The 25,561-nt window shown below is 40.6% G+C and overlaps 1 protein-coding gene across 1 annotated transcript in view; it reads left to right on the forward strand.

The window, feature by feature from the left end:
• MYO16 (myosin XVI) overlaps positions 1-25,561 on the forward strand; it is a 461,549-nt gene that overhangs the window by 134,542 nt on the left and 301,446 nt on the right. Inside the window, exons 9-11 of the mRNA XM_077754002.1 lie at positions 1,963-2,113; positions 10,715-10,825; positions 19,773-19,838. Coding sequence (XP_077610128.1) covers positions 1,963-2,113; positions 10,715-10,825; positions 19,773-19,838 — 328 coding nt within the window. The remainder of the gene's footprint in view (positions 1-1,962; positions 2,114-10,714; positions 10,826-19,772; positions 19,839-25,561) is intronic.

Raw genomic sequence — 25,561 nt, forward strand, 5'->3', positions numbered from 1 at the left:
ATGTGTATAGAAGGTTCCTTCACACTTGACCACAGTGGACCAACCCAAACGTTTGGTAAACTGACAGCCCGAGTGTAATGCATTCTACAGCTGACTTCGAGTCAGCACTAAAAAACAAGCCAGTGAGTGATCTCAAAAACATTATGTTAAGGGGCGCCTGGGTGGCTTGGTCGGTTAAGCGGCCGACTTTCGCTTAGGTCATGATNTAAAAAAAACAAACAAAAAAAAAAAACAAAAAAAACCATTATGTTAAGAAAGCCAAGATGGACACAAACAGCTACGTGCTCTATGATCCCTTTCACGTGACATTTTAAAAAAGGCAAAACTATAGTGAAAGGAATATTATCAGTGGGTGCGAGGGGCAGGAGGCAAGTGGACAGAATTGGCTCCAACGAGCAAGCAGAAATATGGGCACCTGGCTGGCCCAGTTGGAGGAGCGTGTGACCCCTGATCTCAGAGTTGTGAGTTCAAGTCCCATTGGGGTGTAGAGATTACTTAAAGGAAATAAAAAACAAAGAGCAGGCACGAAGAGATGGTTGGGAATGATAAAATCCTCTATAGCCCTGGTTATGTGGGCTACACAAACATAAATAGTTAACCGTTTACAGCTATAGATATATTCAACGCATGCATCTACAAATACATGTACATCTACAAAAAGTGAATTTATTTTACTCTATGTAAATAATGCTTCAATAAACCTGAATTTTTTGCAAACCAAAAAGTGCATTTAAGCATTAATTAGAATCACAAGTGCTGTTATAGAATACATGAAATAGGGGCGCCTGGGTGGCTTAGTCGGTTAAGCGTCCGACTTTCCGACTTTCGCTTAGGTCATGATCTCGCGGTTCGTGGGTTCGAGCCCCGCGTCGGGCTCTGTGCTGACTGCCAGCTCAGAGCCTGGAGCCTGTTTCAGTCTGTGACTCCCTCTCTCTCTGACCCTCCCCTGCTCACGCTGTTTCTCTCTCCTAGAAATAAATAAAACATTTAAAAAAAAAAAAAGAATACATGAAATAATTATGTTTATATATATCGCACTTCATTAAATATGTATGTATTTTTGCCTGTATGGTAACATTTAGGGAAATGCATTTTTAAATCTTAGTATCATAAAGTGTTACAATGCAAATTAAACATTTAGATTGTGTTTATTTTTAATGAACATTATATAATAATGGCTTTCTTTTGGCAGTGCTCTTTGGAACAAAAAAATGAAGTAGCTTTTCTTTTCTTTTTTTTTTTTTGCCTAGTTTGAGCTGTATTAAGTAATGAAACTTACTGTTGGCAATATTGCAGCTTTTGAGCACATCGTTCCTCACTGATTCCTCTATTATTATTTCATTACAAACTTTAAATACTGCCCATGATTCTGTAACATATTTTTTTTCAATATTTATTTTTGAGAGACAGAGCATGAGCAGGGGAGGGACAGAGAGAGAGAGACACAGAATCCAAAGCAGGCTCCAGAGCCCGACATGGGGCTCAATCTCACAGAGCATCAGATCATGACCTGAGCCAAAGTCAGATGCTCAACTGACTCAGCCATCAAGGCGCCCCTTTATAACATTTTTAATTATATATGAACAGTATTTTAATTAATTGTATAATTTTGGCCTTCACATATTTGCAGTTCACTTTCCCATTTAAATCTCTTGCTTAGTTCAGCCATGCGTTCACCCTTAGCTTATAAATTGCCTACTGATTTGTCTTTCATAGTCATATATACATTTGTAAACATTTCCATCCCGAGTTGAATATATTTTTCTTTTAAGGTTGACATGGAGTGAACTTTAGAATAGAAAAGTTTACAGACTGAAGGTTTTTTTCCCCCTCCGTGTGGAGAAACGGTTTCTTATCTCAGTAAAACAACTTTCTATAACCGCACAGCTTTGTTGTGGTCTTTTTTGATGAACACAGCAGTGTCCGGAGAAGACTAACCGCAGCATTGATTCTGTCCTGTAGCAGCCCCTTGGTGTTGCCAATCGCCAAGCAAGACAGTATGTTGGAAAAAGACATTATGTTCAAAGATGCAAGGAAAGGTCTATGCAAGCGACAGTCTCAGGACAGCGTCCCTGAAGATGCCACCGCCAACAGCCCCGCCAGACCTGAGCAGGTAAGACCCCTCTGGCCCCTCTACTGAGTGTCCGCTTAGCACATCATGCTTTAAAATCCAACATCTCCAAACCAAACACCCACGGATTTCCATTCAAAGAAAAATTCACCAACGTAAAGGTAAATAGCTGCTTTAAAATTCTCACAGATAAATCGTCATGGCTCTATACTGACCACTAAACATGGCGCCCGATGTGTCGTAGAAGGATTTCATTGTAGACTCTTGACCTCTATATCAGGAGTGTGCGCTCAGCCAGTATGCGGATTCCTGACTATTTCCAGTATTGTCTCTGGGCATCATTTTGATTGTTATGTAGAGTATGTTTTTTGTTTCCTTCAAAGATCCAAATATTTTATATAAGAACAAGAAAGAAAAATCAACCACTAAGAACCATTTATGGAAAGTAACTGTGGTGGTGTACTGTGTGTGTGTGTGTGTGTGTGTGTGTGTGTGTGTGTGTGTCCCGTAGTGCCTAGGTTATGGGTGATCGTTTTGATGAGCTGGGAGTTACAGAAATTAGTGTATTTTCCATTACCATTTCTACAGAAATAAATGACTTTTATATGCTATGTGTTTTATAAATGGCAGAGTAATTTTATAAATGTCAGAGTAATCCTTGAAAATGTTTTGTTTCACTCTAATTTTGGACAGTTTATTTTATTTTATTTTTTTGTTTTTTTTTTTTTGTTTGTTTGTTTTGGTTTTGGTTTTTGTTTTATTTCTAGGAGAGAGAGAGAGAGACAGCGTGAGCAGGGGAGGGTCAGAGAGAGAGGGAATCACAAACTGAAACAGGCTCCAGGCTCTGAGCTGGCAGTCAGCACAGAGCCTGATGCGGGGCCCGAACCCACGAACCGCGAGATCATGACCTAAGCGAAAGTCGGACGCTTTACCGACTAAGCCACCCAGGCGCCCCTGGACAGTTTATTTTTAAAAAATTTTTTTTGATGTTTTGTTTATTTCTGAGAGAGAAAGACAGGATGAGCAGGGGAGGGCCAGAGAGAGAGGGAGATACAGAATCCAAAACAGGGCTCCAGGCTCTGAGCTGGCTGTCAGCACAGAGCCCAACGCAGGGCTCAAACCCACAAACCATGAGATCATGACCTGAGCTGAAGTCGGATGCTTAACCGACTGAGCCACGCAGGCACCCCTAATTTTGGACAATTTAAAGAAATTTAGCTAGGGTTTCTAAAGACTGTCTTTTCAGAATTTAATTTTAGTTTCATTAATTTTTGTTATTTCAAAATAACTAATAAACACTTTTTGTAATTTTGAGATACTTAAAGTTTTTTTTTAATGTTTATTTGCTTTCGAAAGAGAGAGAGAGAGAAAGAGCATGAGGGGGGAGGAGCAGAGAGAGACACACACACAGAATCTGAAGCAGGTTCCAGGCTCTGAGCTGTCAGCACAGAGCCTGATGTGGGGCTTGAACCCACAAACCATGAGATCATGACCTGAGCTGAAGTTGGATGTTTAACCGACTGAGCCACCCAGGCACCACAATACTTTTAAATTTTAGTAGGTGTATCTGTCAGCTTAAGCTGCCATGACAAAATACTACAAACTGGGTGGCTTAAGCAACAGAAATGCATTTTTCACAGTTCTGGAGTCTTGAAGTACAAGATCAAGGTACCAACTGATGAGGTTTCTAACAAAGGTCCTCTTCCTGGCTGCTTTCTCCCTGTGCCCTCACCTGGGAGGCGGAGGTGGCGGGGGGGTGGGGGCGGACAGAGACAGAGAGAAGGAACAAATTGGACACCAATCCTATACGATCAGGGCCCCTGTGACCTCCTTTAACTTGCATCACCGCCTTAAGGCTCCATCGCCAAGTACTCACACTGAGAACCTCAACATCTGGATTTGGAGGCATACAATTCAGTCCATAGCAGTAGACAAACTGAATGTTAGGTAAGATTTAAGGCCAAGCCTTTTCTTTTCGTAAGGGTCTTCTGAACTTTTTATAACCTTAAATGTGTGTTACTTAGTGAAAGAAGCCCTTCTGAAAAGGGTACGTACAGTGCGATTCTAGTATTTGACGTTCTAGAAAAGGCAGAAACGTGGAGATCGTGAAAAGATCACTGGTTGCCAGGGCTGGTGGGGGGAGGGATGAGTATGTGGGGTACAGAGGGTCTTTAGGGTGCTGACACTGCTCTGTTTGATTTTATAATGATGGACGCATGTCATTATACGTTTGTCTAAACCCACAGAACGTCCAACCCTCAGAGTGAGCCCTGATGTCTACTGTGGATTTGGGGTGATGGTGATGTGTCATCGCAGGCTCAGCTATAACAGCTGTGATCATCCTGGCGGGGGACATTAACACGGGGGGCAGGGGTACAGGGGAAATCGCTGTGTCTTCCTCTCAGTTTTGCTGTGAATCTAAAACTGCTCCAAAAAAAAAAAAAAAAAAAAAAAAAANTGACAGTTCAGAGCCTGGAGCCTGCTTCTGATTCTGTGTCTCCCTCTCTCTCTGACCTCCCCTGCTCATACTACCTCTCTTTCTCTCTCTCTCTCTCTCTCTCAGAAATAAATAAAACATTTTTAAAAAATTTTTAAAAAATGAAATGTAAAAAAAAGAGAGGACATTGGGGCCCCTGAGTGTCTCAGTCAGTTAAGCATCTGACTTCAGCCCAGGTCATGATCTTGTGGTTTGAGGGTTCGAGCCCCACGTCAGGCTCTGTGCTGACAGCTCGGAGCCTGGAGGCTGCTTCAGATTCTGTGTGTCCCTCTCTCTCTGACCCTTCCCCGTTCATGCTCTGTCTCAGTCTCTCTCAAAAATGAATAAAAACATTAAAACTTTAAAAAAAAGTTTTAATCTAACAGAATAGTAACAACAAGGGGAAATAATTAAAATGCCGTCTGGGCACGGTGATGGGCTTAGGCTTTAGAAATCTTAGTATTTGGTCAGACTATCCCCCTTCTCCCTGTTATGACTATTTTGACCGCCTCATTTCTTTTCCTTCTAATTTCCTCTCTCCTCGTCAGTCACGAATACCCGATTCCTGTTCTAGATCTCTCCTTTTACACAGATAGATAAGGAAACAAATCTTCAGAGATATCACAGTGGCCAATCGCAGAGAGGATGTTGATCTTTTGCCTCGTGTTTAACTGCTTGTAGGCTGTGACAGTAGACGTTACTGAACCTGTCACTGTAACATAGAAATATTCACAGACGTGTTTCTCTCATTCTTTCTACTTGTAAGTGTCCCAGAGCCTTTGAAATCTTTATAAAGAATGTGTCCCTCTGATAACCTTGCTTATGATCGATCGTCAAAGCCCCCATCCTGATCATTTTGGGACGCTGATGTGATGAATGCAAGGAATTCTTCCCTTGATCCGCTCTCACACTGCATCTGTCACATTTCATTACGACTGACAGGGTCGGGGGTCTGCGCATTTTTACGGTCAGCCTAGTACTTTCCCTCACCCCGTGAAACAGCCGGGCCAGTGTGCATGGAAATCGTCACGAATACCAACAGGATATGCCTGCAATAGCTCTTTCGAGCTTGTGGGAACAAACGTGGGGCTTCCGTTCATGCGCTGCGTGCGTTTTCCAAACATTCACGCAGAAAGTGGCATTGAGCTTGTTAGAGCTGTGGCTCTAAGAGGAAGTTTATTATCTTAGAAATGTAAACCGTTGCTTCTAAAGAAAAAAATTCTCACTTTTGATGTGTCTCCTTTTTATGATGCTTTGGGAGTTAAATACTTATGTTAATTTGATGGAGACTTTTGTCTTATTTTTGCATTGTTCAGAGTTATTACGATCCATTACTGGCTTGTGTCATATCATGTATATGCATGAATGTGTGTGTGTGTGTGTGTGTATTAATGTGTATGTAAAAAGTGTGTGTATACACACACACATACACACCCATTTTGAGGGGTATGTATACGTGTACATTATTGTACTTTCAGGAAATAGTGGCAAAGACATAGGAAAGAAAAGATATTTATATCCATTCCTAAGTTCATAATGAAAGTTTTCTTTTATCCTTCTCTCTATAAAGACTTTCGCCAGTAGTCTTTTTATTTCCTGGAAAGACATATTTGCTCATTTGTAGTTATTTTCTGAGTTCCTTTCATATCTAAGGGCAAACTTGAGCTGGTGACCCTGGAATCCAGTACAGGTGTCTATCAGTATGAGTAAACCTTCGGTATTTTGATTTTTCTTTTTTTTTAGTGTTTATTTTTGAGATAGAGACAGAGCATGAGTGGGGGAGGGGCAGAGAGAGAGGGAGACACAGAATCCAAAGCGGTTCCGGCTCTGAGCTGTCAGCACAGAGCCCGACGTGGGGCTTGAACTCATGAACCGCGAGATCATGACCTGAGCTGAAGTGGGACGCTCAACCCTAAATCTTCGATCTTTGGTACGCTGGTGCCAAGTGATAAATCCAGTGCGGTTCTGGGGCTCCCTCCTCTGCCCCCCGTCTCCGTCCCGTGCCCCCTCTCCTGCTGCACCATCACCTGCCCTGTTTCCTCCCACCCTGCAGCCCATGGGCATCTTCCAGGGTCTTTTTTTTTTTTTTTAATTTTTTAAAATGTTTAATTTGTTTCTAGGAGAGAGAGAGAGAGAGAGAGACAGCGTGAGCAGGGGAGGGTCAGAGAGAGAGGGAGTCACAGACTCTGAAACAGGCTCCAGGCTCTGAGCTGGCAGTCAGCACGGAGCCCGACGCGGGGCTCGAACCCACGAACCGCGAGATCATGACCTAAGCGAAAGTCGGACGCTTAACCGACTAAGCCACCCAGGCGCCCCTGGTCTTTCTGACCTTGCGACCCTTACCCTGTTCTCCCCTCCCCCTGCCCGTCTTCTCCCACACCCCGTGGGACGGCCTCCCGCAATTATGTCTGGCTTCAGCTCTGCTGTCATTTCCTCAGAGAGGACTTCGTAATCCATCCGGGCACTTGGTCACTTTTCAGAGCTTCTTGTTGTTTTCCCTCATAGCGCTTTGTAGAATCCTGATTTCTTACCGTTAAATCACAAATTTCTTACTTCTCCCCCTGCAGACTGTAAACACCCAGGTAGAAGCCCCCATCCCTTCTGTCCCTCTTTGCGCTAAACCTCGAACACAGTGCCTGGCAAAGGGCTGCTGAGCAAGAAAATGAAAGGCAAATTATTGAATATATGTGGTCAGATTGACTCATTATCTGCTAGACCTTCTCTGCCGCGACCTAACGGTTATTGTCTCTGTTTCCTCTGCCGACCTCTCAGCTGTGTGACCCCAGGGAAATTGTGTGCCTTCTCTGGGCCTTAAGTTCTGCATCTGCTGATTAAGGACCATATCATTGAATTTCAAACTTTTTAAAATTATTACTTCACAGGAGATCCTTCCCCATTAAGGGATATATGAAAGAGAACTCCAATTTTTAAAGCAGATGGAAGCTGGGTGTCTTTGCTGAGAGCCACAGAGATTGACCCTCCTCTCTCCTCCCTCTAAAGGCGGGCCTCTGGGAAGCTGGCAGAAAGTTTACCTTTGGAGGTCACGGCCCTCTCTAGCTGTTTTACCAACTACGTAACAAGGCGCCCCCCACACTTATCTGCAGAACAGGCACCTTGCTGTCCCTCCATTGAGGGACACGTCATTGTCTTTCATAGGATGACAGAGGATTGAAGGTGACTTACTAATGTTAGGGAAGAAAAATGTTCAAGTTCCCATAACCAGGGAGATACACCACTGAGATTTAAACACGTTCGCTCCATTGAATCCAAAAATAATCGATGTAAGGGCGCCTGTGTGGCTCAGTTGCTTAAGCATCTGACTATTGGTTTCAGCTCAGGTCACGATCTCCCGGATCGTGAGGTAAAGCCCTGCATCGGGCTCTGCACTGACCACAGGTGCCTGCTTGAGATCCTCTCTGTCTTCTTCTCTCTCTACCCCTCCCCAGCTTGTGCGTGCGCTCTCTCTCTCTCTCTCCCAAAATAAATAAAAACTTAAAACATACACACACACACACACACACACACACACAAATAATAATCGATGTCTTAATGTGCTTCAGTTTCTAACATTTAAGGTAGGGAAGCTCAAATCAGTGTGTGAGATTTTTACTCAAATGAGCATGACTGATACAAAATACAGAATCAAACACTGCCTCCATCAAGCAGGCTGCTAGGTACTTTGCCTGGCTACGAGACTACGAGACTCTTCAAAGTAGAGCTAAGTGTATCATGTTCAACAAAAAGAGAGATGGGGTGCCTGGGTGGCTCAGTCAGTTAAGCATCCGACTTTGGCTCAGGTCATGATCTCACGGTTCGTGGGTTCGAGCCCCGTGTTGGGCTCTGTGCTGACTGCCAGCTCAGAGCCTGGAGCCTGCTTCTGATTCTGTGTCTCCCTCTCTCTGACCCTCCCTTGCTCACACTCTCTGTCTCTCTCTCAAAAAAATAAATTAAGAAAACATTTAAAAATTTAAAAAAACAAAAACAAAAAAAAGAGAGATATCACACAATCCAAAAATTGACTTTGACAACCCAGAAAATACTGGGGGAGGTAGAACATTATGCCTTCTATTTTTATCAGCAACAAGTACCAGCTTGTGGGTACCACTCGACTATGTAAGAAAATATTTGTGACAGCATGGAAGTTGCAAAGGTGCACCTCCAGCTAATTAAAATGAACTAGTCAACTATGTTTAATAAGACTATGTTATATGCTCCTTACAGATTAATTCTGAAAGATATTTTGAGGCGTATTTCTTTTAAAGGCTAAAAAAAAAAAAAAAGAAAACAGAGAAAATAAACCCAAGGTGTTGGCTCTGTGTGTGCATGTTGAGGGGCAGAGAGAGGCTTGTTCTCGACATTTATGTGGTCGGGAAGATTTTACAAATTAATTTTTAATACATAAACATCTGTCTATTAGAATATGGTATTTGCCATTTATATATATGGTGGTCTCTCTAATCCACAGCCCACTGCCATGACCCCCTTCTCACTGGAAAAAACAACAAACCACTCTTCGGACTATTTGAGATTCCCAGTAAAGAACTTGAGTTTCCGTTATTAATACATTAGGATTATCAGCCGTCTGGGAGAGCATGACTTGACCTTATGAACTCAGACGAATTGCATTTTGTGAACTCATCACTCATAGAAATAATCCTACACTTAGATTTTTTTAATGTGGAATATTCATCAATGCCATAGACATTTAGCTGATAAGCAGTAATGTTTAAGTTCAGATTATTCAACGGTGATGAATATAATAATAGAATATGTAATGCAGACATAAATACAAAGTGCAAGTGCAAATCGAGAATACAACCACAAATACAAATAATAGAAGTAAACTTGCTGTTGTTAAATATTCACTACAGGCACCCAGGAGCTCACAGAGAGGTTGATAAGAATTCCCTTGTTATTTGGTGCCTCTGTGTTTGACATAAGAAAACCAAAGCTGTCATAGAAGATCAAATGTCTAGTTTCACCAAATCGTCTTATGTCTGTAAAATTTAACATGGTCCATTCTTGGGGCACCTGGGGGGCTCAGTAAGTTGAGCGTCTGACTCTTGATCTCATCTCAGGTCATGATCTCACGGTCCTGAGGTCCAGCCCCGTGCTGGGCTTCGTGCCCAGTGCGAAGCCTGCTTGGGAGTCTCTCTCTCTCTGCCTCTCCCCTGTTCACACACGACCCCTCTCCCCCTCTCTCTCTGAAAATAAATAACTGAACATTGCAAAAAAAATGTCCATTCTTGTGAATGATAGATTTTCGTTTAATCCCAATTCATCTCTTTTTTAATTGAAATATTTCCCCCGTTTTTTTTTTTTTAACTCTGTCACTTTCCATGAAATTGAATAGGGAAGATTTTTGTCTTCCTGGCAGAATTATCTTAATCTCGCAGCTACTTTCGTTGTAAGTGTAATGTAGAAAAGAATAAAGACCCCAAGCCAAGACTCTAGAGTCTTCTTTCGAAACCTGGCCACCTCCTGCATGCACGCAGAAACAAAATTCCAGGCACACTGCTTCCTTCGCCACGCCAACAGCGGTCATGGGGGAATTTGTGCTTCAGCGTTGGAAATGCTGCAAATACGTGAGATTTCAGCTACTTGCCTTACAGAGGACTCAGTTGTCTACATTTTTTTTTTTTTAATTTATTTCTAGGAGACAGAGAGAGACAGTGTGAACAGGGGAGGGTCAGAGAGAGAGGGAGTTACAGACTGAAACAGGCTCCAGGCTCCGAGCTGGCAGTCAGCACAGAGCCCGACGCGGGGCTCGAACCCACGAACCGCGAGATCATGACCTAAGCGAAAGTCGGACGCTCAACCGACTAAGCCACCCAGGCGCCCCTCAGCTGTCTACATTGACAATCAATGTGCTGAGATGATTTTGGCCGGATAATGCCCTTGCGGACGTCGGGTTACGTTGGGAGGGCTCGTGTCGGTGCGTGTGTGAGCGTGCGGGCACAGGGCCCAGAATTCTCATCGGGACACATTTCTCTGTGGCTGTTGAAGTTTTTGTTCCCTGTAAGTGAACCATTTCATGTTTTAGTAACGGTTTCAAACTCACGTGGCCTTTAAACCTTTGACACGTAATTGAAAATGGGACATCACCAGCTGTGAAGAAAGTTGATTGGAAAACAATTAGAATTGATCTTGCTTATGGTTTTCCCCAGGTCAAGCTGATGCCTCCTGCCCCCAGTGATGACCTGGCGACGCTGAGCGAGCTGAACGATGGGAGCCTGCTTTATGAAATTCAGAAGCGCTTTGGGAACAATCAGATATATGTAAGTGCCCACTGCCTTTGTCTTGCTGCCAGTGTTTACCCTTCAGTGCTGCAGACATGATGGGTAAAGGGCTTATTGTTGTTTCTGGCCACGCCGAGAGCTTAAGGTGGATCTCTCCGAGTTCAGGTTCATTCTGATTGAGTTCCAAGCCAGGTTCAGCAGAGACCCAGATTTCAAAGGTATTAAGTGAAAGGTAATACCCTGTGGGTAGGCAGCTTTCTTGTACTCAAGTTTGCTGTGGAAGAAGATCTCACTAGAAACAGAAGGATCTTCAAGTCACTTATCAAAATGCTGTTTGTTTCGTGTACTTTACATAGGCTGCCAGGTCTGGAAAGGGAAGCTTAGGTGCTAAAGTCGACTCCTCACATCAGCGTGCATGAAAAGAGAAACTTTTGTCGCTCTGTTATCAGGAAATGCTTTGTCTGTAAAGTAAATAATTTAGGCACCCGTCTCTGATAGCAAGGTATGAATAAATGCACAGCTGACAAACGGCACGGAGAATTAATTCGCTGTGGTTCTGCCCTGGTTCGTATGTGTTATATCTTCCAACACCCAGAACAATTTACACACCATGTAATCTCAGTCTCTGTCTCTGTCCTTGAATTTGTTATATTCAGCTCAGAGCAATTCAATCGGAAAGTCTGTGGGGAAATCTGATTATGCCCCTATCTGCTATCCCTTTTTGATAACACCCCCTTTCTCCTGGTCTACCGAGAAATTGATTATGTAATTTTCATGTAAATGTGAAGTCTGAGCTTCCCATACTGGTCATAAATCGTCAGGTGCTGATTAGCCTATGAAAATTCAGTGCAGCATCTTAATGCTTGGATAGATTGCCTGCCTCTGTAAATACACGTACAATTAAATGCTTCTATCAAAATGAATGGAATCGAGTCATGGGCATAAAGTGGTGAAATCTGAGGACTCTGGTCTCTGTTACTCTTGTTATTTGTGTATTATTGTTATTCCATTTTCTCACCTATTCCAGCTGATCTTCCTTCTCCTCCACTACCTCTTCCTCCTTTTTGACTCCTTACTTACATTGCCAGAGGATCATTGCTTGAATTCTTTTGGATTTCTCTGCTTCCGTCATGCTCAGGTCCCTTTGTCTGCCCGATACCCACGTAGTCTACGTCTTCATCTCGGCGGTCGCCATTCTCATCAAAGCCACTGTCTTCTCTTCCCCAACCGCCTCCCAACCGTCGAGAGGCAAACTTGTTCCCCCTCCATCTGGTCTAGAGCAGTTTTTGAAATGAACCAGTGTAATCTGGAAACTCCCGGTCTTTGACCTCCCTGTGGCTGATCATGTTTCCTGAGAGGACAGCCAGTCTTCATTCGTGATCTGGCCCCCCGGACACGACACGTTGATGCCCTCGGCCTCCGGCGACTGCCTTCCTGTCTGTACCAGAATTTTCCTTGGCCTGTTTTTCTTTCCCCTAAGTTTCTCTTTCTACCCCACGAAATAAACACTTAGCTTCATCAACTGCCACTCAGACGTTCTTCAGTCTTCAAGTAAACCTCCCCAAGCCTTTCAGATTAAGTCATGATGGATTTTTCTTCTGACCTCTTGTGATTTTATACCTTCCTGGTGACTTGATTCATCTCCGGGATGCTGTGCTGGACTCTGGCTCAGTGAGAACAGACCCATGCTGGTTCTGCTCACCACGAGGTCTGGTCCAGAACTTTCCAATGGCCAGTGACAAGTACTTCCTGCTGTTAATCAGGGTCATGGCTCTCGCTTCTCCTGACACGGACAGTCCTCTTAGACTCTCTCTTTGGACCATCAGAATTAATATTCCCTGCTTTGCTCAAGCTCACATAAAATATAAATTTGCCACTGTGTGAGACAGGATTTCCTTTTTTTCCATACCGGAAGTATTAAAGAGCTAAATCGTCTGGGATCAATTATGTGATGAGTGCTCTAAGTTATGTTATTTGAACTCGCCTTTAATGGATAGACAAGCAATTTAAACATTATTGATTGAATAATAACAAGTGATTCTCAAAGTATCCCGTGGACCGTTGGGTATATGAGCTTTTTATTACCGTTCGGCAGGGAGAGTGCATTTAGAACCTCTTATAACAATTTGATGGTTGCAGTTCTGTCTGTTGAATCTAAAAAGAACCCAGGCTTGGGTTTTGTGTGTGTTTGTCTCTTCCAATGCCGTGTTTACAGGAATCCATTGTTGTTACATTTTACAAGAGTATCAGTCCCTGATGAATTGGAAATTGAAGTGTTCCTTCCCACAAACACAATAACACTGGTTTCAGTGGATGTTGTATTCAGAGCTGGTCACGTGATGCCCCCCCCCCCCATCCCTGTTCCCTACGTGCCTCCTCTCCCTCCCCTGTGACTCTTCCTCCAACTTCAGCCCAAAGTGCCTGGTTAGGGTGTTGGTACTCGTCTTTCTCTCATGTCCCAAATCGGATTTTCATGCAAATCCTAGCCACCTTCCTTTCAGACTATATGTAGAATAGACCCCATCAGCCAACCCATCAGCTACCAACGGCCCATCAGAGCCAACATACCACGTCAGCAGGATTCATTGTTTAACCAGGAATTTCATCTCTGTTTGCTGTAGTCTGGCCAGATACATAAGGTGGTCTTTCAAAACAATCTGTAGATTTCTTTCTTTTCTTTCTTTCTCTCTCTTTCTTTCTCTCTTTTTCTTTTTCTTTTTTCTTTTTCATCTCCTCTCCTCTCTGTTTTTCTTTCGACAAAAGCCAGGAGCAAACATAAGTGACTCTTTTAAGTAAGTGTATAGAATTCCATTTGGATGTCAGATTGGGAAGGTTCCATATAGCCTGTAGCAGTAGGATATGCCCACACCATCAAACGAAACTAGTTGCAAGAGAGGAGGCGTTCGCTTACTAGGAAATGCAGAAAATAAAGGCATTCCATTCTCTGAATTATTGTCAACTAGAACGGAGAGAATAGAGTACCAATCAGATTTCTTTATGGATAGCAGATAAACACGGAAGCAATATTCTCTTTATTCTCTTTACAAACACACTGGTAGGATTCAGGACTCATAAATAAATAAACACAGGCTCTTGCACCATCTGATTAGCCAGGTAGGCGGCCTAGCTCACCGGAGCCCTGGACTCACTGAACATTCCCCTCCAGGTGACCCCATGGGATGGAGCAGGTCTTTTCTCTAAGAGCAGTTCAAGAGGCTAGCTTGTGTCAGAAGTTGAGATCTCTCTCCCTTGCAGGACGTTTGAAATTCTGTAGACAGACTCATTTTCCCCAAGCTGATAGTGCCCCCTAGCCTATATCTGAAGCCTCACCCACCATATGCAATACATACCATGTTGTTCCGTGTCATTCCACTAAATCTATTATAGACCCTAGTGAACACTTAACAGAAATGACTATTTTTTTTAATTTTTTAAATGTTTTATTTATTTTTGAGACAGGGAGAGACAGACCATGAGTGGGGGAGAACCAGAAAGAGAGGGAGACACAGAATCCGAAGCAAGCTCTGAGCTGTCAGCACAGAGCCCGATGCAGGGCTCGAACCCATGAACTGTGAGATCATGACCTGACCCGAAGTTGGATGCTTAGCCAACTGAGCCACCCAGGCGCCCCAGGAGTGGGCTAGTTAAAAAAAAAAAAAAGTGAGGAGCACCTGGGTAACCCAGTAAGTTGAGTATCTGACTCTTGATTTCACCTCAGGTTCTGATCCCAAGGTCATGGGGTCAAGCCCCTGTTGGGCTCTGTGCGGAGCCTGGAGCCTGTTTAAGAGTCTCTCTTTTCTTTTCCCTCTGCCCCTCTCCCCTGCTCTCACTCTTTCTCTTAAAAAAAGTGATATTTTAGAAAGGTGAGATAATGGAAATCTGTAGGTTTATAAATTAAACAAAAACATTTACAGTGTTCCCTTTCATCAACATAGTCTTGATAATATGGCATAAGTGTAATAAGCTCATACTCTAGGAATCTATCATTAACATTCAGATCGCATTTTCCTGAACAATTTTTTTGTTTATCACAAAATATATTTGCAAAGACAGTCTCAAATTCCTTCAATAATCAGATCAAAGTAAAATTACATCTCAATAAGAAAATGCAACTTAGAAGTGTTTTGTTTTTATTTTAAAGTTCCTCACTTTTCTTTCCCTAGCACACTTTTCAATTCTCCCTCGATTTACTCTTTTTCTTCATTTTTTCTGAGCAATTTTCAGATACTTCACTACAAAGGTTCACCTTTGGGCCAGTCATTTCCCTTTTCTTTTCTCCTGTTCGTGGCTGTAACAAGCCTTCTTTTAAGCCAATGTCGGATTGCATCGCAGCCTATAGAGAGAATAGCGCACAACTCGTGATGAGTGTAAGGCATCATGAATTTTCAGTTGGTGAACATGCTCGAGTAACCAGCAGCTTCAGAAATAAATGGAATATAAGCAGCACCTTCCCCAGTTTACCCTCCTCATTAAAAAATATTTTGGCATGCACTGGGGCTCCTGTGGGGCTCAGTCAGCTAAGCATCCAAATTCAGCTCAGGTCATGATCACATGGTCCATGAGTTTGAACCCCACATCAGGCTCTGCTAACAGCTCAGAGCATGGAGTCTGTTTTGGATTCTGTGCCTCCCTCACTCTCTGCCCCTTACCCTGCTCATACTTATGCTCTGTCTCTGTCTCTCTCTCTCAAGAATAAACATTAAAAAATTAAAACAAAAAGATTTTGGCATACATAGCAACATTTTCATTTTGTATTTTGTTCTCTACTTTCTCTAAAGGGAATCATCCAGGGTGTTCTCCTCTGTGTCTGTCAACTTTCATTCATTGTTATGTTTCTGAGAATCAATCTTGTTGCCTGCAGCAACAGCTACTCATTTTTCTGTAAAATAAGCTGCTGTATGAATATAACCTAATTTATTTATTTAGTCTACTGTTGAGGAACACCTGAATTGGCTTCACTTTTGGGTTGTAGAATTATACCATTACAATTATGGTATAATTGGCTTAGGTGGCTTAGGTGGAGCATACTATTAGAAGCCACCTTAATGCCTTTTCAGCAACACGCGAATGTAAGTAAGGATTTCGGGATGGGGGCACGTAGAGCTTTGTTCACAGGGCATGAGCCCAGCACTGGATGTTCAGCCTCATAGACACACCCAAACACTTTTTCCGGGAGCTTACCCGCCACATTTCGGGATTCCACACCCTCCCCGCCAACAACATAATCAGTCTTATCTGTTGTACTGTTAGTTTTTACATATTTCAGCCATCTGGGCAGGGGTGTGCTATCTCATTGTGGTTTGAGCTCACATCTGCCCGCTCCCTGATGATAGTGACCAGTAGGTGTGTGTTGCTCATGTGGCCATTTCGGCTCAAGACGTGGCCATTCAGTTATATCGACGCTTAAAAATAAATGGGTTGTGTTACTTTCTAATCAATACATAAGGATTTGTGGATATTCAGGATATTCTTTCTTTTTTAGATGTACATGTTGCAAGCATTTTCCCCCAGTTGGTGGCTTCCACCATTTTCTAATAGGTCTGTAGAATAGGTGTGTAGAATAGAAGTTTGCAATTTGTACAAAATTCTTTACGTTTAGCATTTTTTGTGTTCCGCTTACAACGATTTGGCCTAGGCTATTTTCCTGTATTTCTTCTTTTAGTTTGATTGTTTTAACTTTAACATTTAAGGTATATTACAAGGGTGGAAGTGATTTCACGGTGGTAGGAGAGGAGGGTCCAGAGTAGTGTTTTTCCACTGTCATAACAAGATGACCATGGGGAGTGGGTCTGTTTTGAGAATCCATCTTCTGTTGTATGGATGGGTCCATTGGTGTCTAAACCAGTAGCGAAAGGTCTTAATTACTGTAGCAGTGTAATAAATCTTAATACATAGGAGCCTTCTATATATCATGGAAGGTTAGTATCCCTCCTTTGGTTGTATTTAATTTTTCTGGAACATTTAAAAATTTTTGGTGTCGAAGTCTTGACCCTTTGTATTATATCTGTTTCTGGACATTTTCCAAGTTTCAGTGCTATAATAAACATTATTCTCTTGTTGAAAATAACAAGGGAGGGACACCTGGATGGCTCAGTCAGGTAACTATCCGACTTTGGCTCAGGTCATGATCTCATGGTCCGTGGGTTCCAGCCCTGTGTTGGGCTTTGTGCTAACAACTCAGAGCCTGGAAGCTGCTTCGGATTCTGTATCTCCCTCTCTCTCTAACCCTCCCCTGCTCATGCTGTCTCTCTCTCTCAGAAAAAAAATTTTTTTTAAATTTAAAAAAGAAAAAGAAAATAACAAGGGGGTTTAGTTTTCTTATTGTTGATGACAAATATGGAGATATAATTCGATTGTAAAATTCATGTTTTTTTCACCAATCTTGCTAAATTCTTCGGCACATATTGTCATCTAGGGTGTAGATAATGGCTTTTATTTTTCTCTTCTAAATCTTTATAGCTTCCTTACTTTGTTCTCTTACTTTATTTCACAGGATAGCACTCCTAATAGAAAGATGAATGGAAGTGGTGGTAGTAGGCATCCCTACCTCATTTTGGATCCCAGGGAAAAGCTTTTGATGTTTTATCCTTAAGTACATTGTTTGCAGTGGCCCTATCATAGATCTAGTTAAATGTTATTAGATTAAGTTCCTTATATTAATACTTTTCAAAGTTATTTTTAGTCAAGAGTGGGCATCTAATGCTATTAAATGTTTTCTGACATTTATTGAGATGATCATATGGCTTTTATTCTTTACTCTTTAGAATTATAAATTTTTAAATTTTTATTATTTTTGAGAGAGACAGACAGACAGAGAGCAAGCAGGGAAAGGGCAGAGAGAGAGGGAGACACAGGATCTGAAGCAGGCTCCAGGCTCTGCGCTGTCAGCACAAAGCCTGACTCACAGCTCAAACTCACAGACTGTGAGATCATGACCTGAGCTGAAGTCAGCTGCCCACCTGACTGACCAAGCAGGAGTCCCTACTCTTTAGTATTATAAATTATAAGAGTTGATTTATGAAGCCGACCTTGCATTACTAGAATAAAGCCTACTTGGTTGAAACAGATTATCTGTTGAATGTATTACCAGGTTTAATTTGTCAATATTTTGTTCAGGATTTTTGCATGTACTTAATGAAAGAGAGCAACCTGTAGATTTCCTTTCTTTGAATATACTAGTTAGGTGTGCAATACCAAGTTTATGCAAACCTCTTAAAATGTGATGGTGTTCTCTCTTGTGTTATTTTCTGGAATAATCTGTGTAACATTTGTTTATTTTGTTCATTGATGTTGGGAAGAATTCACCAGTGAAGTTTAAATTTTCTTGGTGGCAAGGTTTTTTAGACAGAGATTCAAATTTCTTTTTCGGAAAAATAAAGTCATGAAATGTTCTAGATCTTATGGTGTTCGTTTCATAATATGGTGGGGTGTTGTCCACATTATCTAAATAGCCAGACACCGTGGCTAAAGTATGATTCCTAATATCTCTTCATCTGTTTTCATGTCTGTACTGTCTATAGTAGTGTCATACTGCGGATATTAGTAATTTGTGCATTTTCTCCTGTTTCCTTGTTCCTGTTAGGGTACTCAGCATTTTATTACATTGTTCAAAAGGTCACCTCCTGACTTTTGTTTTCTATCCTTTTAATTCCTGCTGTTATACTGATTGTTTATTTCTGTATAATTTGATGTACTCTGATGAGCTCCTTGAAAAGGATATTTAGATCATTAATTATCCGCTTTTCTACTTGTTTAACATTATAAATGCCATAATAGTTTCCATGCTAAATACACCTTTAGTTGCATCTCACAAATTATGATATGACGAAAATAATTTCTCATTTGCATTGTAGCTCCTTTTTTAGGCTCATAGGTTGTTTTCAGATGCATTGTACAATTCCCAGACCGTTTGTGATTTCCTAGATATCATTTGTTAACTTTTGCCTTACTTTCACCATGATCAGAATGACACTCTATGTGATTCAGGTCCTTTAAATGTAATGGAACTGGTCTGTGTTCAGTTTCTAAGAATGTATGTTCCATAATTGTTTGATAGCAGTGCTGTGTATAAGTCAGTTAATCCACTTGGTAATTACTTCAACATTTTGTCTGCATATTCCATGAGTTACCAAAAAGAATTCTTAAAAATCCCCACTACTATGGCGAATTTTTCTCCTTACAACTGTTTTTGCTTCATACATTTGTGTGCTAAATTTTAGTCTCATAGATAGTTTAAATTGCCATATCTTCCTGATTGATTTAACATGTTATTGTGAAATGTCCCTTTTCATCACTTTTACTTATTTTTTTCATGAATTGAGCATTGCTAAATCACATTTTTGTTATTATTATTATTGTTTGCAGGTGTACCTTGTTTTATCTTTTACTTCCTAATTTTCTTAATCTATGTATTTAAAGTACTTTAATCCAGTTCATAATCATTGTCGTTTAATACTATTTAGTAGCTTTGCATTTGGTGTAATTACTGATGGTTTGGGGTTTAAGTATATCAGTTTATTATTTGATTTCTATTTATTCCATCTGTTCTTTGTGCCGTTATATCTCATTACTTGTCCTTTTTTAATCACAAGAGTATTTATATTTGCTTTTTTTACTTTGACTTTGCATTATGCATCGTCTTCTTATTCTGTAGCAGCATTGAACTCATTACTTTATTACCTTCAGCAAATTTTGCCATGTGCTTTAATTTTATATGTTTTATTCAGTCAGACTCTTACAAAACCCCTTTAAGAAAAGAAATTCTTAGAATCCAGTCATTTGACTTGATATGTGTTCAGTGGAACGAGCCTATTTTGAAATCTATTTTTCCATGTCTTTATTTAACACTTTAAGTACAATTTACAAAATGTTAAAATATTGCTTTTATTTATTCCCTGTATTTTGCACAATGATTTTAAAATTCTATAATTTTTAATTTTAAGTGTTGTATTTATATAGTCCACTGACTACTTATTTCTTTTAACAGACTTTTATTGGAGACATCCTCTTACTTGTTAATCCGTTCAAAGAGCTTCCAATTTATTCCACCATGGTGAGTATAAAGTTTAAAATATCATTTAATAGTGTAGAGTAACTCTCAGCAGACGTACCAAACCATATCAAATGATCGATTATGAGGAAACCCGGAAATAATAAGTGAAGTCAGAAACTTCTCAGGAAATTCTAAACTGAATATTTGCATAATAGTGACTTTAATTTGTTCTGAGACAAAAATGGAAAGGGATGTTATTTTTATCAAAAGATTCCTTTGCACTTGTAATGTGTAATTTTCCTATCATTGTAGTCACTAGACAGACTTCTAAAATTAAATAATGCATTACTCTGTTTTCCATTCCTTCCCGACTAATTCAAGAGCAGTTGGTATATTTATTTTAACATCATGACCTCTTTCAGAAAAGTCCTATGATGTTAAAACGCTGAAAATAAGAAAGCATAATATTGCATTGGTACATTTTTCCAAATGACTTTCCACTTTTAATTATAAGGCTTTGAAAATTAAAAGAGCAACTGCTTTTGGAAAATTATTCCAGGCAACTGAAAACACAGTATGATTTTTGAGTAGTGAGAGATCAAAAATATCATCGTGCGAGCTCTCTCTCTCTCTCTTTCGCGCAAGGCTGGTTCCAGTTAAAGCAGAATACCTCATAGGGAGCAGGAACATGACAAAGAGGAGTGGAGAGTAGACACCTGTTCTTGAAATAGGGATCTGCTCCGAGATTTTGGAGGGGGAGGTGGAGAAGAGGGAGAGGGAGAGGGGAAGGGAGAGAGACATCACCTTCTTGAAGCTCCCAAGGAATCACTGAAGAATTCTTACAGAAATACCTTCTGAGAAAGAGAGTGCACCCTAAATAGCCCAACCTCCACCCTTCTTACCAAAGTCCCTTCCACTGTTGCTTTGAAACCACTACACCTTACCTACTGTCCTTGTTCCCGTGGGTCCCATCCAAGCCTTAGCCCTGGACGGTTGGACTGTATGGGTGCATGATAGACTGGGCGTTCGGAGTGTATGGGTACATGATGGACCGGGACAAGAGGAATCAGGAGTTCTGCCAGAGGAGTAAGGCTAACCCGACCTGTGGTTATTAGATAGACATATTGACTACTTGCATTTTTATTTCTTTTGATGTCAGTTTTTTAATAATTTTGCTTTTCAAGGATTCTGTTCATTATATGTAATCTTTAATTTTTGGCATATAATTATTCATGATCCTGTTTTTGTTCAACATGTGCAGAACTTGAGTGATTTATTTTCATTCCATATGTTGGTCATTTTTAAAAAAATTTTTAATGTTTATTTATTTATTTATTTATACAAATAGTTTATGGTCAAGTTGGTTTCCATATAACACCCAGTGCTCATCCCCACAAGTGCCCTCCTCCATGCCCATCTCCCCCCTCCCCCCCACCCCCTCTCTGTGTTGGTCATTTGGGCCTTCTCTGACTTTTTAAAATCCATTTGCTAGGAATTTTTAAATTGTAGTAATATTTTCTTTTTTTTTTAATGTTTGTTTACTTTTGAGAGTGAGAGAGAGCGCAAGTGGGGGAGGGGCAGAGGGAGAAGGAGATGCAGAACCCAAAGCAGGCTCTGGGCCCCAAGCTGTCAGCACAGAGCCCCATGCAGGGCTCGAACTCACAAACTGTGAGATCATGACCTGAGCTGAAGCCGGATGCTTAACTGACTGAGCTCCCCAGGCACCCTTTTATTAATCTTTTCAAAGAAAACCATATCTCGACTTTTTTTTCTATTGTATATTCTCTATACAATAGATTTCTGCTTTTTTATTTTGCTGTCTCCTTTTTTGTAAGTTCTTAGAGTTTAATTTGATAGTCATTTTAAGTTATATCATTACATTTTGAGTTTTCTGCCTTTTATAAGTAAGTATTGGGAGCTTCTTATTTTGCTTTAAACACAGCTTTACAGAATTCTTCATCTTTGATATTTCACAAGTTCATCATTATTCAATTTAAGAGAGAGCAAGACTCCCTGCTATTTAAAGGTGACTCCTAGTGTATTGTTTCTGCCTTATATTTATGGTTTTACATTTGATCTTAGACTCAATAAGAATCTTCTGGTGAGATAAAAGCTAGTTGTAAATAATTGAATAATATATACATATATATCTTTTATTTAAATGCTTCTCTGGACCTAGAGGTCAAATTCTAAGTATTAGGGGAAATTTAACATTATAAGTTATTTTATTATGGCCTATCATGTTATAAGTATAACTTGTCATGTTATAATATATATTGTATCTCAAATGAAACAAACCTGGGACTTTGTAGCTTGTGTTTACAGTGTGGCAGTTTTATGGCTTCAACTATCATGTTGTATTTTCAGTTCTCTCAGAAATACACTTTAATAGAGAAAGGAGAGACACATGAAGAAACATATTTCTTCTATATTATTGTCAGAACAAGATATGATGTATTGAGATTTTTGAAGGAACAGTTCATTAAAACTTAAAATAGTGAATGCAACATATAACTTATATGCATTATCCTTTATATTCATCATTTTCAACAGACCCTGACATAGAAAGTAAGAGGAAAATAAATATGTTGAGGTAAAATATGTGATCATAAAAAAGCTTGAGGAACAAATAAAGAGAAGAGCATCTGTTGAAGACACAGGTTTTTAATTTGTAAGTCTAGGAGAATGTATAACAAAAAAGAAAATGAAAGAAAAGAAAAAATTATGATGAAAAACCAAATTCAAGTGAATATGTGAAGTTTTTGGAGGTTAAATTGAAATAATGTTGAGATTCTCCATTCGATGCAAGAGTAGGAATAATTCACGTACGTATTTCATTTTATCAGATTTCTAAGACTCACACCACATTTAAGAATGAGGTAGAGGGGCACTGGGGTGGCTCAGTTGGTTAATCATCCAGCTCTTGATTCTGGCTTAGGTTACAATCTCATGGTTTGTGAGTCTGAGCCCCGGGACAAGCTCTGTGACAGCACAGAACCTGCTTGGGATTCTCTCTTTCCCTCTCTCTCTTCCCCTCCCCTGCTCATGCTCTCTCTGTCTGAAAAAGATAAACATTTTTTTGAAAAGAACGAGGTTGAAAAATAATAGGAAGCAATGAAGAAGGAGAGGAGTTAAAGGAGAGGAGGGGAGGAGGGAGAGGAGGCATGGGGCCACAGCAGTGACAAGACAGATGGTGATGTGAAAGAACAGGTCTGTCTAGCACACTGTCGAGGTGTAATCAGGAAGGATGAACACCTGGTGTCTGTGACACTGTGGAAACCTGAGTAAACATCCTCAGAGTGAGCACTTCAGCCATAGATATCAGTTGTCCCCTCAGACGTCAATGTCAGGCTTCCCTCAGGTATTTCTCACTGTTATCTTTACCATGGGCTTCATACACCAAAGATGCATCACCTGGAAATCTCCGTGTACAAAACGCTGCCACCACTCCAGATAAAATACCTGCAGGTACTTTCTCAAGATTATGTTTTTGCGTACACAGGGATACAGAAGTGATTGGTACCCATTTTCTTTTCAGTTGCTACTGGCGGTGAGATTAAGCTGTTCATCCCACTGTGTAAAGTGCCATAATGGTATGCCTGGCTTAGTGCTTCATTAGTTGTCAGATTCTGATTATTGTTGGTCTCCTAATATTCCCATTGCGTGTTCGAGTTTGGCACATAGCTGGAGGGACTGAGCAGAGCTCATTGCCTCTGGGCGAGTGGGGCTGGAAGGGGACCTGGCGTTTAGGATTCATCACTCGGCAGGCCTGCTGCGAAAGTCTTTACATATATCATCACATTGAATCACAAAAGACAATGCAGTCAGCTTAAGAATTATTATTTCCACTTTGGAGGTGAAAAAACACAAGGCTTAAGTAGGTTTAGCAAATTGTCTAAAGCCTACCATGACGATAGGGACAGAATTTAAATCCAGGTCACGTAACCCCGGAGCAAATGCATGACAGACTCTTTTGGTACAAATGCTGAGCCCAGAGGCAATTTATTATTATTATTATTATTATTATTATTATTATTATTATTATTGCTNTCTGTACAATACAAACATTTTTTTAAGAATATGTCATCTATATATAGTTATATAGGTAATGAGTAGGCAATGCACTCAGGCAAGTAGAGTGACACTCATACTATAATGTGAAACCAACAGCCCGTAAGAGTCAGGTTGTTGACATCAGGAAGGTTCTACGGGTTATGGGATCTGGACAGTTGGGGGGCCTGGGCCTGACCCTCTCATCAGATGTGGGACTGTACGGTTGGCTTCAGAAATCTGAACGGGGCAGGATTCTGCAATGTCCCAGCAGTTTACAGAGAGGAGTCTAGCATGGTAGAAAGTGGGAGGGAGGTGATTCATTAAAAAAGAAAGACCTTATTCATTGGAACCAAAGAGTCCAGCACAGGGAGGTACCCATGAACGAGGCTGATGTGATGCCGCCTCAGCCATGAGCTACAATAAAGCACTTAAAATTTCCGCTGACCAGAATCCTCTGGTTCCCAGAGGATGTAGATGGGGAGAGAATGAGGTGAAGTAGGGAGAGAAGAAATGCAGTAAAGATAGTGGCTGGTGCTGATGGTATTTGCTGGACCACATGAGAACACGCAATAGTAGTAATAAGGAAAATGAAAAAGGCAATGATAACCAATCTGAAGGTCACATGGCTTGTCAGAAAACTAGAACTGTGTAAGTGAAAATCTTCAAGCTTCAATAGGAATAGAGTTAATTATTATCTTAATTAAATGCACTATTATGTTAACACTATTATTTTGTACTGACATTACATATAGAGCATAGAATCCTCATTAAGTTAACTAATACCACGTGGTAGCGGTGGAATGTTTTACAATATAAACTCTAACACTGCATGAAAAGGAGAAAGCTTATAAGAAAAGAGATCTGAGAAAGGTTATTAGTTTGATTATCATGAAAAAACTTAGACACCCAAGATCTGTTATGCATCCAACGTCTGGTAAAACTTAGCCGAGATAGAAGACATAACTCTAAGTAGTTTGAAGAAATGGTGTAGGAGTTATGTATGCTCCTGGCTCTCTTCTGTCTCACCTTGTTTGTAACATTTAATGAAATTCTCAGCAAGATTTTACAGATTGAGTTCAAAAGCAATCTGTTAAGGTTTGATTAGGCCCATGTTGGACTTGGGATGGGAAATAGCATTAGTGCAAGTGATCAAAAAGAACAGATATATGTCCAACAAGAAAATAAAGCTAGGCTAAAACTCCCTGGCTGGTTTATGAGTTACAGAGTATACACCACTCCTATTAATTATTTTGATGTCCATTTTAAATTCTGGAATAATTAAAAATACAAAAATTCAAAAACTATTCCAAATAAAGAAGTCATATTTGTTCAAATGCTCTCCTGAGATTGGGATGCAGCTATAAAGATGTGGTAAGAACACACCGTACCTTGGTTTAACTGTAACATTTATTTTCTGTGAGGTACAGAAAATAAAGCTATGTTTTAATTGTATGCTGTCTTAGATTAGATGGCATAGTGTGCTATCAACAGAGGCAAATTCCTTTTCATAAGCAATTACAGCCACTTTCCTGAAACTGTTATCTTTCATCTAGTCTTTATACACACTCACATATAATCACCCCCTCTTATCTGAGCTTTTGCTTTCCATGGTCTCAGTTTCCCACGGTCAGCCAGGGACTGATCTTCCTCCTAATGTAGCATCAGAAGGTCAGAAGTAGCCTGATGCTACATCACGTGCCTGCGATACTCACTGCACTTTATCTCATCAC

This window comes from Crocuta crocuta, unplaced genomic scaffold (assembly GCF_008692635.1).
Source record: "Crocuta crocuta isolate KB4526 unplaced genomic scaffold, BGI_CrCroc_1.0 scaffold31, whole genome shotgun sequence".
In the NCBI taxonomy this organism is placed as follows: Eukaryota; Metazoa; Chordata; class Mammalia; order Carnivora; family Hyaenidae; genus Crocuta; species Crocuta crocuta.